Raw genomic sequence first — 14,483 nt, 5'->3', positions numbered from 1 at the left:
CTGCATTTTATAACTCAATCTTTATTTCAGATATGCAGACTTAAACCTCACTTTTCTGTGATTTGTCCATGGAGTTAGTTTTTTATCGTACTCTCTACTTTATTATTTTATTTGTTTTAAAATCACAACTTTGTGCATTAAAATCTCTTGGAAATAATAATGAAAAAACCCAACACCAACACGCCCTCCATCTCCCCTTATTTCATTTGTCACAATATATTTAAAATAACAACATGACACAGGATTAGCAAAACTACAGCTGAAAGCCATTTACAGAGATCAGGTCTCAAATGAGAAATGAAGTTTTGAGACTTATCCCAGAGACTGTGAAATGTTATGGAGTTTTTATCTCTTGCAATTAAAACCTTCAGTCTTGAAGGATATATCCCAGGTATCCTGGTGGATATCCTGATGGATATCCTGTGCTGTAAGACAAAACCTGAAAGAAGCTCAGGACACCATGGCTTGTGCCAACAAAGAACTAAATCATCTGCATGCTAATTGTGCAGACAGAGAATTTAACAGGAACTTTAAAACTGGAGGTACACAAAGTACAGAAGTGCTTAGAGAAGGACAAAGTGCTTTTCCAGGATTCTGCAGGGTGGATTTTATTGAGTTGACATACATGCTCACACCTGGGGCTCTAAATCTCTCGGGTTGCGAGGTTTCACAAGAACCTTTCCCTAACCCTAACTCCCTCTTCATTGAGGAAAATATGCTCCTGCGGTCCAGAGAGCCCTTGCTTTGAATTCTGTCCACAGACATTCAGAACTTGTTCCTCTCTATAACCTGGGCAAAGAATGCACTGCCCTGAGGACACACACATCCCAGTCTGGCTTTTGTGTCAGTCAGTCCTTTTAATTTCCTGCATTTATATTTTACTGTCAGGAGACCTTAAGTCTTAAAACATATATGGGAGGCCAGAGAGAGCAGTGGGAGCCCTGGCAGAGTTCCACACTGGGTTTGGGGCATTGTGGCATCACTGTCCGTCCATAGCAACTACAAAATTCCTGCATGCCTTCCTTGGGCTCCGTGTTTGTCCCAGGACTCAAACTCCTGAAGTGCCGGGAGCCACTGCCCTCCGACGGTCCATCCCAGCTCGTCATGGTGGAGGAGGAGCACCACTGGGACAGCTCCTGGCATCGGCAGCAGACTGTCCAGTGAGTTTCTGTAGTTTCACTGCGGAGTTGTTACTTGCTCCAGGAATTGCCCATTTTAAGTTAGTGCGCCTTAAGGTCACAGTTAGATTTATTCTTGAGTGGTCTCTATTACCTTCAAGTGTCATAGGATTCTCAAATTTTGTCTTGTTGCATCCCCTGCCATGGGCAGGGGTGCCTTCCACTATCCCAGGTTGCTGCTCCAAGACCTGTCCAGCCTGATCTTGGACACTTCCAGGGATGTAACAGCTACTCTGGGCAACCTGTGCCAGGGCCTCACCACCCTCACTGAGGAGAACTTCTTTCTTGTATCTATTCTAAATCAATGGCCTATTCTGAAGTATCCAGCATATATTCAGAAGTTTGCAAGAAGAACTGACACTAGTTTTTAATCAAACATAATTCCCCAAACAAAAACTTTCTCTGCTGTTTTGTTTACTTTTGGAGCTTCCACAAGCTGCCCCATGGCACTGGATTTTTTTTCCTAAGTGAAATAGTATGCTTTTGAATTTATCCCTTTGTGTGCTAGTAAGCTATTGATATGTATTTTAACAGAGGAATATTGCATATTTAAAATCTTTAGCATTCCCAGGTGATGCTTTTCAGATTTAGTTTTTTCTTTTCCTCTATGTGATTTCAGAGTAATTTAAATAAGTTTTAAGACTTCAGAATAATGTGGATGTGAGAGAAAACAGTTTGTGTCATGAAACTACTTTTTTTTTTCCTGTTCATTATGAGATTTTGGTATGAATTGCAATAATGAAAATAATTATTATTATGTTATGAAAAGCTAATTTATTAGTTCTCAGGGCTACATCTTATGCAAAAATTCTTTGCAATTTGTGAAAGACTTAGAAGCCTTTAACATAGCAAGTGTTCTGTTAGAGAGGTAGCCGTGGATATGTGATTTACTTAAAAAATCATAGTACCTTCATTTATCTCCCTTAGAATTATTTTGAAGAGAAGCAGACTTTGTAATCTGATTAGGAGAATGTAGCTCAATCTGTGCAAACGTAACGTTTTTTTATTGGTTTTCTGAAAACTCTTGACAGTGGATATTCTACTATATATATATTTGCTTCTCTACAATATTCAGGCTTAGAGGAGTAGCAGTACAATTCTGTTTTCTGAAGCTGACGTCAAAATGCAGTTGTGGTAATTGCTCACATGACATGGTAGTAACACTGCTGTGTAACTGTTCATGAGTGGTTAACAAATATTTTAGTAGATTGACAAATAAAGTAAAGCATGTCTCTGCTAGTGGCTTTAATGGTTTTATGATATAGAAGAGACTATTTTTTGAAGCTCATCAAGTAAAAGTATGTATGATTAACTATGTTCTTAATTCTCCACAGTTTGTAGACTTAAAAAACTGCATTTTGGCCACCATGAGTTCGCCCTCTTCAGACAACATCTCTTCCAGGGAAGCTAATCGGTGAGGTCCAGTTCTGGATTTTTAAGTGTAGCAGTTTAATTCCTGCTTTTGTGGCTTATTTATTTTCTAGATGCCTGAAATGATGCATTTCAGGCTGAGGAAGAACCAGATATGGTGTGATACATGCAAGCTGTCATAGAGTCATCAGGAGGTAGTTTCTACCAGCATGTAGGAACACTGCCCAGGAAGCACAAGAGGGTTTTCCACATTTACTGAGGTGGTAGAGGTTGGCTTTAAGTCTTACCATGACCCCTGTATTTTATAACTTTATAAGTTACGATTTACCAAAATATGAATATGATCTATATCCAGCTGAGACAGACAAAGACTCTTTAACCGTTTTGGGGTTACAGAGTGGTATGTTTCTTAATAGCTCTGGGCCAATGCTGGGCCAGTGCTGGGTCTCCTCTTAATACACACGGCCTCAAATACAGGTGAATACAGACTTTTTATTTACAGAAATATTGAATACAAATGCCTATTCATAACCCAGTTGCCACTCATTCTCCACTTCTTATGCTAATTAGGAAAAAGCAATTAAACATGCATAGTTTGTTCCTTGAAATAGGTTGGTGGTCCTATTATGAGGAGAGGTCACAAAAGGGAAGTAGGGAGGAAGGAATATATCTCTTCCTCATCCTGACCTTTCTACCTTTTCAATGCAAAGTGACAAATGGACCCTTGGCTAGGCTCCTAGTTTCATGTCTTCAATGAGTTTCTGATTTGCAATTGTCTTATGTTTTTGAAGTTCCTTACCAGATTCTTTGTCTCTCATTATAAGCCCAGCTGAACAAGCATAAGGTTGACAGATGATAAATTATTAGCCAATGACTAACCTCTGATTTTAGCAAAGCCTTTCTATCTACCTTTAATTTTAACTAGGCTCATCTATTTTAATTAAATTTAGCAAGGCTTGCTTTTAATTAAGGCCTCAGCTTCTCTCAAATCTTAAGTTCTTCAACGTTTATGTCTAAAAAAAGTTGTAAGTTTGATATTTGGCACTATTTGTCTCTCTTTAGTCTGTACAGAAATGACAGTTATATAGGAACAGCAAAATTCCACAAATACGAACTTTGGTTAGAAAATCAGACTGCAGTCTGCTCCTTCAACTGCAGAAGTTTAGCAAAATTACACTGCTAGGTAGTAAGTGAAAGAACATTTCTCTCTATTGCAAAATTACTCTGCATTTTCTGCCAGCTGGGGAATTGAAGCTAGTGAAAAGCTGCTTTTCTGCAATAGTCAGTGATGACTGTAACCAGCGCACTTGGGAAGTGAACACTTAGATTTTAGGCTTTGAGCTACAGAATACCTTCTGCGATGTAGAACTCAAGAGCTATTTCACCTGCGCATATGGTTTCTTGAAAATTCTTAAAATCCTGCTAAAAATGCTGTCATAGATAAAAGCTGCATTTGGTAAAAAACATCTTTTAGTTCAAAAACAAGGGTTGATGAACTAGTAATATATGAAAATGGAAGTAGAAAGCATTCTCTGAATTTTGTTAAATTTTGCAATTTGTGCATGCTTTAAAACTTTCAACGGATTTTGTGTTTTGTCTTTGATTGAGTCTTCTGAGAGGTTTATGGTTGTAGCACTTCTAGTTGTTACATGAAGATGGAAGGAAACATCTCCTACAGGTGGTAATAGGAAGCTTTCATAACGTACTGCATTTGCTGGCCATGGTGTGACAATTAAAGAAAGTATCATAGGAAAAAACATTCTTAAGGCTAGTTTCTATTTTATTTGAAATGTTTAAGTAGGCAAGCAAAATGAACTGGTTAACATAGTAATAGTTCACAGTTCTGTCACTGGCTGGCTGGGGGTTTATTTTTCTTTGTTTGTTTTTGTTGGTTTGGGTGTTTTTGATTCTATACTAAGAAAAAAATTGTGGTTTTCTGATATATATATTTAAGTTTCCACCAATTGCATTGTGAGTTCAGAAGCTGTGCATAAAATGCTATTTCAAAAAGCTGTCTATGCTTTCTTGCCAGTATTTAATATTACGTTCTCTCTGTTTTAATACTCTAATACACATTTTTCATTTCCATAGCATCTCTAATTTGCTAATGTTTGTGTCATATAATTTGTGCATGGTATGGTTTTTTGGTTTTCTTTATTCCTCCCCCGCCACCCCCCAATTCAGTTAAGCAGAATAGTTAATTGCATAGTTAGTTTCTCTTCTGAGTAAGTTTTAATGTGTGTTTCCATTATGATTTTTTGTTGGTGGATATTTAATAGAAGAGCTGAAAGAAACAGAATTCTTTAACTCTGATTGCTAAACAAACTCGTGTAATTTAATTAAAGCCTTAAAGGTTTTTACTGAAAGTAGTTTTTCTCTTGCTTTCATTCCATGTGTTCTCCATGAAAATAACATTAAATCTCACCAGATTTAAAAAGCCAAATGACTCCCCTGCTGCCTGCAGACCAAATAAATGGTTACCTTTTCCATAACCCTTTTTTCTTGGACCAAGTCTTCCCTAGTTTTCAGTTTGGGTTATTTTTCCCCCTTGGTGCTCTCTGGCTTTTTAGCTATCCTGAGCTGAGACAGATACTTCATTCATCCTCTCTGAATAAATTTACTTGCGTTTATTTCTTCTGTGTTTCCCCAGACAGGGAGAAAAAAGGGTCTCTCAAACCTATTACATTATGCCCACAAACAGCATTTTATTCAGCTTACAGATGGTCTGGCTGTTCAGGTTCTAGTTTTTTCCAAACCTTTTTGTTGCAGGACCTGAGTTGCATTAAATAAAGTGATTTTAATTGTTGATGGTGTCTTGCTCTTTGAGTCATGCTGGTTGCTCTGGGGGTATGGCTCCGGTAGTAAGTACTGAAAACGAATAATGGGCTTGTGGTTTTCTTGCAGTGAATGCAGGTTTAATGATTCTTATCTTCTACATTTATTAAACATATAAAATGTGTTAAGAACACAGTACCTTGTGGAACAATTTCTGAGGGACATACAGCTATTCTGATTTCACAGATGAAGTCTGTCTTCTTTTTATATGGGAATATACTAAGTACAGTTATAAAATGTTTATTGTCTGCAGCTAAAAAGCCTGAAATTTGATCCTTTGATAGTAGCAATGTCTTAAAAGGCAAGATTTAGTCTAAGTTACCAATCACCTCATTGATGGTATTTATGACTTTTTTGCCAGTCAAAAAAGTATGTGAGAAACGATCTCATCAGGTAAATTTTTGGTCATGAAAAATATTAATTGTTTCTATACACAAATCTTGGGGTAAAGTGGTGACTTTTTATTTAGAAAGATCTATTAATTAAATCCCAGTACAGTGTAATAACTGTAAAAAATACTTAATGTAGACAAAGGTACGGTATTTTAGTATTTACATTTCTGTATTATATTATACCAATCTAGTGCCTAATTTAATCATGTTTCTTTTACTGGTGTATTTCACATTTATTGCCCATAAACTCTTGCACTTTTGTGTGGAGAAAGAAATTATTGCTGTCTTACATACTTAATATAATGTGAAAACCAACATATATCAAATAATGTGAACACTGATTTTCAAGTACTGAAATAACTTGTTGTCCAGTTTAAAGCTATAATAATTTCACTTCAAATTATTTAACCAGTTAATAAATATATATTTTATATACATATTTATATGTGCATATATATATACACATATATATGTATAATACTTATTTATGTGTGTATATAAATATATGTAAATTTGTATATTCTATGTATAAATTTTTCACTTGATATATAGAAACTTGGTTTTGATTCTATTATTGCTTGTGGTGCTCAAGGGCTGATTCTGCTAATTGCCAAGTAGATTTTAACTGAAATAGTAGTGAAAATGAAGATAAAACAAGGTAGTTTGGAGGACTAAACCTTTGTGTTGTGCTTGTGATCCTTGCATGTCTGTAGTTTGAATGTATGTACCTCTGAAGACAAAGTGTGTAAAAGAGAGTTTTTTCACACATCTGTGTGTTTGTTTAATGACAGAGATGGTTTTGAGATGGTAACTCATGTTAAAAAAGGGGACTCACTGTGGAGACAAAAAGCTTGACAATTGTTTTAACTTAAATGATTGGAATGATATTTTTAAGACTCCTGGAAGTTAATTATCAAATATGATGGAAGTTCTTTATCAAAAATAAAGAGTCTGAAAAATAATAATGAACTTGTTACTCTTAAATCAACTTTGTTAATCCAAAGTGCATCTATCTTTTAAGTTCCTGCTGCCACATCTCTCAAATCTTGCACAGTAAGCAATTCTATATAGTTCTTTCTTCAAAGAGCAGTAGTAAGATGAAAATTGCACAAAGTCATTTTACTTATGTTTAAATGTCAATGTTTAAAATTCTGGGCCCGTGACTGGGTAATTGAAGTAAAGAAACATTAAAACTTCAAAGGAACACTCTTTTTCTTTTTTTCTTTTTTTGAAAACACGTATTTCAGCTCAGGTAATGATATACAAGAATTCCAGTTACTTCAGGATAGAAATCCATCAGAAATGGACACTGTTGAAGATTTGAGAAGGAAACTCCATGAGCTTGAGAAAAAAAATTTGGAATTAACCAATCAACGCAATCAAGATGTAAGGACTCTTTTTGCTTGTTTGTTTATTTGCTTGCTTTATTTTACCCTTGGAATAAGTGTAATTTGTTTCCTTAAATTCAATTTGTCTCCTTGAAATAATCCTCTCACCAGGTGAATCAAAATCTCAGTCACTAGTTGGAAAATAACAAAGAAGTAGCACTACACAGACCTCTCATGCCTGTCCGTAGGTCACTTTTAGTGTCATTGGTAATACTTGAAGGTGCGTGTAAGAAACTTGAGCACTACACAAGTGCAAAGTCATGCAGAAGAATATTTTGCACCCCCAGCTTTGGAATTCTCAATGCATGACATGGTTTGTTTGAGTGTTTTAATTGCAGTAATTCCAGGGATCCATTTTACACAATCACCCCACTGTTGATGGAGCAATGGAAGCACAAGAGCAAGTCACTGTGTAAGAAGTAGGAATCTCTAAATCAATGGATATGGAGAAACAAACTTGGTTTAATGGCTGTATTTAATCAGCAACAGATGAATGAGCACCCGCACCAGCTGCCCCTAACAAACTTCTAAGAGCAGAATTGTTACTTAGAACAGTAATAATAGTTCAAACTAAAGGAAGTTTTAATGAAGTATTTTCCCACTGCTACTTCATTTAGCTAATAGTTTGCCACAAGAGCATCAGGGAAAACCTTTGTAATGGGGTTAAATTATTTCCCATGAATGGAGCTCCTGTTAATAAGCATGCTGCTGATTTGTAGATGTTCTGAAGAAATGTATGCTTTACTTTCCACCTTCTTGTGTTCAAATGGCTTGAATGTGGTTTCCTGGATCCAGTTTTGGACAGCAGTGACTAGACTATCTTTCTTCTACTGGACAAGAAGCCTTTTTGAAGTGTTTTCTTTGTTTTGTTTGTGTTTAATAGCATTCTGCTTGACTGCTGAACATCATTGGACTAAAGTTTGTGTTTATATAGTGAGTTACTAGGTGTTCAATAGTCTAGTATCCCAACACCACTGTTCTTATAGTTGTTAATTACAGTTACCAGCAAACTGCCTGTGGAATATATTTATAACTTTTATTTTCTTAAGGCAGAGAATGTTTGGAAAAAGCAGAGGGGTATGTTTAAAGTACATGAAATTTATCTAGGAGCAGAATCAGTTTGCATTTAAAAAAATGGTATTTAAAATGTGCAGTTTCTAGACTGTATTTCAAATTCAGACATAATTCAGGGATAAAATAGCAGCTGTGAATGCAATTTTCAAAATATTTATTTTCCAGCTGTCTCGCTATGAAAAAGAGATAATAAAATTAAGGCTGGAACTTGAGAGAGGAGAGGCTCTTCGCCGAGGTCTGGAGAGTGAAATGTCATTTGCTAGAAAAGAGGCTCATTTACAGATGTATTCTGCAGAGGACGAGCTATGTGATGTAAAAGCCAAACTTTTGGAACTGCAAGGTAAATTTAAAAAAAAAAAATAAATTATGGACCACAGGCTACATCAGCCCCAAGTAATTAAAACAAGCAGAGATTGGACAAAATTTTCCTGTTACTTATTTATATATAAGTATATATTATATATATATACTTATAAGATGTCTCTTATTTTCCCATGTCTTACTCATTTGCTTTTGCAAGCTCATAAGACTTTACAAAACCCTTGCTGTCTCATATGAATTAAATATAACCTGCTAAATCTATTGATCCTTTTTTTTTCTCACACTCCTTACCTTCTGTTATTCCTTCCCTCAGTGTGTGCAGAATTGTAATTAAGGTGTCCTTCTCCACATCCTACTTATCACTATGACCAGCCGTTCTTTCTTGAACATTTCAGTGGGAAGAAAAAAAAATCTAGTCCTGTTTATTTGTTTACATTCTTTCCAAAAGCACTTTTTTTTTCCTCCAGGAGTTCTCATTGTACTGCTTTTTTCTTTCATATTTTCAAATATTTCTAGTTTTTTATTGCTCATATCTGGCCTCTTCATGTCATCTTTAGTTTTCTTTTTATTCAAATAACATGTGTTATGACAGCACTATATGGAAAGGAAGGATTTTACCTAGACATTTTTCCCCTACTAGTTTTGCACTCAGAAACTCAAATATTCTTAATCCTTCTCAAACAGAGAGGGAATTCACACACTTAAAATCTGGGGAGATTATTTTTTTGTTACCTAAGTAAATATAATACTCTTTAAATGTAATACAGGAGATGTATTAGTGAGCCTTTGGTGTTCACTGAAAAGACTGGAGCACTCCTGGAGTTTGTAACCTTACAAGGATGAAAGGAGTCTCTGAAACTTTCAAGTGCACTTATACTGTCAGAGTGTTTTTTAAAGATAATAAGAAATCTGCCCTTTCATTTGGAGAACATACAAATTATAGAAATCTTATGGCTGGTTTAAATTTCTCAAACTGTTTTTTGTTTGATTGAGTTATTTTGTTTCTTTGGGATTTTTTTTTGTTTGTTTGGTATGTTTTTTGTTGGGTTTTTTTGTGTTTTTGTTTTTGTTGTGACAAATAAGCCAAATAGTCCAGCTGTTGCTTCTCATTTCTTTTTCAGTTTTTAACTTACTGCTTCTTTTTCCTGGTCTTTTGGAGCTTTGCTCACCTCGTGTGATGCTTTTGATACATCCCAACTTATATCCTTGGACAGGGTACCTCACTTGTGCCCTGTGTTCTCCAAACTGTTTTTTGCTGTTCTTCTTGAGGCTTGACTTCCTGACATCTGACAGATCTCCCACATCATCATGTCCAGTACTGTGTTACTGTGTTTTCCCAACATGTCCCTTGTGGTTGTTTCACCCTTCTCCACCCAGGAAGAAATTTCAGAGGAATAGGATAAATTTGAAGTAAAAATCTATTAGAAAGCGGTGATCACATAAATGCTAACATAGCTAGTTGTACTCAGTAACATAAAAAGCTAATACAAAATATTTTGACCCAAAAGCCAGTTTGTGAAATGAAGTAAAGTTACTAGTAAAACTGCTTATAGGAAAAGAACATTTTCTTGGCATTTAAGCTTTCACAGAGAAGTATATGCAGTATTTCCCTATCTTGGGGCAGTTCTTGGGCTGAAGACTTAAAACTCTTGAGCAGCAGTAAATTTCACCAGAAAAGCTAAGCCTTTGCTCATTACCCCAAACTGCCTTACATTGTCTTAGAGTCTTTTTCAAGTGGCAGGTGTCTTTATTTTTATTTAAACTGAGCTTGAAATTAATTGAAACAAACTAAAGTATCACATAGATATTTGGAAATAAGCTAGCCAAATGTTGCAGAAAAATGGAATTAACTTCCCCATGCTATAGAGGCCTCACTTGAAAGAGTTTAATTTTTATTCCTTTCCAAAAGGAGAAGAGCTTCAATTCATAAAAATCTCCAAATGATTTCTATGTCCTTGTGTGAAACATGCTACAGAAACACAAAATGTGATTGTTTGTCTGTAGTGAAACTGGAAGTGTTAATGTTCAAGTGTTTCACAGGATATCGATATAAGAATACACAGAAGAATTTATGGTAATTATACCTTTTTTTTCTGAACATGCTTATTCACAGTGCTATTTATCTTTTATTCTTTCGCTTTTTTTTGTAAACAACAGTACTCAATGACAAACATCAGCAGAAAGCAGCAGAGACTGAGAAAATGTTTCAAAGTGCTCAGTGGCAGTGGGAGGAGGAACAACAAAGATTTGCACTGGAGAGAGATAACATTCGCAGAGTATACCTTGCTGAGATGGAATTCCTTATTAAAGAAAAAATGAAAACAGAAAGTACTTGTCCGGTATGATGTATTAATAGATGGAAACTTCCATGAGATGTTGGCTGAAGGTTTTTTTGGTGCAAAGTGTGTGGTTGGGGTTTTTCTGATTTAAGGGAAAAAAATTCCCCAAATAGCTAAATACTGTAGAATAGTTCTGAAGATTACAGCTTTATGAAGTTACAGTTTGTGTGTAATGACGGTTTGGGGCTTTGATGGAATGTGTTGTGGCTGTTTGCCGTGGTAAACACCTAACTCAAGTAGTAGTGAAAAACAAAGGAATTTGTGGAAAGGACTTGTCCTTCTCAAAACAAGCAGAAACACAAGTCAGGTTTTATTCAAAGCTGATTCTTATAAAGGTGGGGCAGGATATAGGCTGTGAAGAAGCCTACTTTTAGATAGAGTTGTTTTGGTTTTTTTTTTTTGAAGTGGACAGGTAGAGCAGGGTAAACTCTGAATTCTGGCTAATAGTAAGTGGCTGACTTAGTTTGAGGAGGCTCTGGAAGGGTATTGCCTTCTGTTGTGTACAGTGCTTTGTAAAGTTATCTTCAGGGAGCTAAATGTTGCATCAAAAGATCAGGTGAAAAAGTTTGCTGTGCTCTGTCAAGTAATGTTTGTCCTCAAAAAAGGACAAAAGAGCAGTGGATGGCTTGTGACATTGTGTTCTCTGTCAGTTCCCTGTCAGTGTTCTCTGCCAGTGGCTGTGGAGGAAGGGGTTTTGTTGGTAAATGTATTAAAGCTACAAAATTGTAGGAAATGTAATGAGCATGAGTAGACTAAGATTGCCATCAATACATCAAGCTCATTAAACAGGTAGCATGAGCTGTAGGGTGTCAAAATCTTGACATCTTTGAACGCAGAAGTATTTCAGAATTTTCAAAACTCTGAAAGGAAAATGTGGTTCACTAACTACTAGGTGCTAAACCCTAACCTGCCTTCAGCAGTAGAAAAGTTTCGTTTTTCCACTTTGCTTTTGTAGCTGTTCCCCTGCCCATCATCACCCTACAGTTATGTTATATATAGTTATAAAGTTCCGGGAAATAAAAAAATGTTAAACCTGGACTTTACTGCATTAGTTGTTGCTTGAATGGTTAATTAATTTAAACTTGTCAGATAAACATCAGAAACATGTGGGTTTATAAATTATGACTTTGAATGTATTGCAGTCTTTTGTGTTGAGTATTTACATGACTGGTTTAAATCTCCTTTAGTTATTCAGAGTTGTAAAATGAAAGCTAAGGATATTTAATTGTGGTTTTAATACGTGCAGAGAAGTGGGATTCTGAGCATGTAGGCAAGTCCTGGCTGGAAAACCTGCCTAATTCCAAACTTGGCTGTGAAAATGCTGAGGTAGGCATTGGAGTGGAGTCAGTATTGAAATGTGTCTCTGGGGCACACTGGAAAAGCCACCCTCTCTGCTTTGTGACAGGTTCATGGTGAGCTCTGTTGGGCTTATCCTGGTCCGGGATAGGAGGTGTTGGAGTTCGATAAGGAAGGGCAATAGCATCACCTCCTGGTTAGGCAGGAAATATATCCCTGCATGTTTTTTTCATTAGAGCACTTGAGAGATTGTGTCATTTTCACACGGTTTAAAAAAAAAAAAAAAAAAAAAAGAGACGAGCCATGTTTTTCATGAGCAAGTATTTGCAGGTGGCTATGGGGATAGTATTAAACAGTCATGCCACCCTAGAAGTTCAGAAATTCTTCAAAACTCTGAAAACCTGCAGCTCATGCTGACTTGTTTCATATAATTTGTTTAATATAGTTTGATATAATCATGAAAATTTGAGTTTGCTAATATTAATTACATTTCCAGTGTAAAATGTTTTTAATTTTTTTGTAGTATTTCACAGCAAACTGTTACTTCTTTAAAATTTCCCAGTTCACTTTTGTTAATACCTGGAAGATGAACCCGAAGAAATAAATATTTCTATATCTTTCAAGGCATATATTTCTGTAGAAATGGTTAATTTTCATTTATTTATTTATTTATTTAGCATTCCAAAGGGAAGAAATCTGTCTTGCTGGACATGCAAAGCTAGAGGATTAGCTTGCATTTAGTACAAATCCATATGGAGTATGGGCATTTTGTAGCATTGACTTCACAGAGCTGCAGAGCCCAGTAATGTCAATAATTCTCCCAACCTGTAGTTTAATTCAGTTTCTGTAGGCATAAATTGAAGTGGGGACCAGCTTATTTTATTCAATTGAGGACTTTGTATTTCATGAGTTTTTTAAGTAATTCAGTTTCTAGATTTTCCTTTTCAGAATAGCAGACATTAAAATTAATTAGTCTGTGGGAGTAACTGTTTCTAAAAAGATCTGATTTGATGTTTTAGCAATTTTATTCAGAACAAAATGAACTTTTGTCCCCATGCATCATTTTATCAAATTCACCCCATTTCTATCATTGCCACTGAGCTGGGAGACAGAAGAGATCAGAAGGGCCATACTCTTTTGGGTAAAGATTTCTGGTGGTGATCTGGCTCTGATTTTAGTGTTGCCACAGAAGGTCACGTTCACAGTGATTTTTGGGCCAACACAGATTTCTTGGTGGTGAATTAAAAGCTTGTCTGCTATTGGGTAAACACTTCTGTTGACATGTGCTGGTGTCTTAGATCTTAAAATTCTAAAATCTTCCTCTGATGTGGTCTCCACTACTCTGTTGAACCCTGTACTGCTTTAGTAAAAATAGTACTTTATCTTAGAAAAAGTACCTCTTGATGTACTTATTTATTCATTTACCTATTTATCTTTAGAAAACAAATGCTGTCCTGCAAAACATGCTCAGGAAGCTGAGGGATATAGAGGTAGAGCACCATGGCTGCAGCGAGATGCTGAGGCTCCAGGCCAACCATCTGGATTTCAAGGAAAAACGTCAGGAGAGGCTCATCAGGGAACTGGAGGTAAAGCTTTCCCTGATGCTAGAAGTCTCAGCAAGCATGGGCACAACTAATCAGTTTCATTTTGAGGGGTAGAACCTCTGAGTTAGGCTATGAGCACCTTGTATTTGATTAACAAAAATGTGGAGCATCTGTTTCATAGGAAAGGTAAAAACTGGTGTTTGAGCAGCAGATGGGAAGAGGTTTATGTCACTGGGAAAATGCTCTTAGCAATATAGAGGTATAGGGGAAGTATTTGTGTAGGATTTGTGAATTTTATTTTATTTATTTTTTTAAATTAAGCATGTTAAGCAGTTAAATCTTGTGGGAGGAGGCAATGCTTAAGCCTTTTGGCTGATGTTGTGGAGTAGGTTTGGTAAGCTCTGTGCTGTTGCTGATTTTCTCTTTAATACGACTTCCACAGATCTCTGTTTCTCAATTATTTTCTTTTTGTGAATGTGAGAGATTACACAGAGTTTAAATTTATTGCCAACAGCTCGTATTTTAAAATTTTTGTTTATTTTTCTGTGAAAGTTTCCCTACTGAAGTGCTTAGAGTCAGGATTCAGTATCACATGCTGGCTACTTTGCTTTAGCTGTCCAAAATCAATGACTTCACTTGTATATATGTAACCTTAAGTGTCTTAAATGACTTTTAATATTAATGTCTTTTTCTTGATCTTTGTTGCATCACTTGTAGGCAGGAATCATTTTGGAGTGTATTGACC

General features: G+C 35.9%; 1 protein-coding gene across 1 annotated transcript in view; it reads left to right on the top strand.

Annotated features, from left to right (window-relative positions):
• The first annotated feature begins 1,014 nt into the window (after positions 1 to 1,014).
• LOC102110740 (uncharacterized) overlaps positions 1,015 to 14,483 on the top strand; it is a 71,683-nt gene continuing 58,214 nt past the window's right edge. Inside the window, exons 1-5 of the mRNA XM_088054613.1 lie at positions 1,015 to 1,160; positions 7,024 to 7,162; positions 8,404 to 8,578; positions 10,717 to 10,898; positions 13,634 to 13,780. Of these exons, the coding sequence (XP_087910739.1) occupies positions 1,015 to 1,160; positions 7,024 to 7,162; positions 8,404 to 8,578; positions 10,717 to 10,898; positions 13,634 to 13,780 (789 nt within the window). The remainder of the gene's footprint in view (positions 1,161 to 7,023; positions 7,163 to 8,403; positions 8,579 to 10,716; positions 10,899 to 13,633; positions 13,781 to 14,483) is intronic.

Source organism: Pseudopodoces humilis, chromosome 4, assembly GCF_049639895.1.
Source record: "Pseudopodoces humilis isolate 2021_Gansu_Grassland_sample_001 chromosome 4, ASM4963989v1, whole genome shotgun sequence".
Taxonomy (NCBI): domain Eukaryota; kingdom Metazoa; phylum Chordata; class Aves; order Passeriformes; family Paridae; genus Pseudopodoces; species Pseudopodoces humilis.
This window is presented reverse-complemented; position numbering and strand designations above follow the sequence as displayed.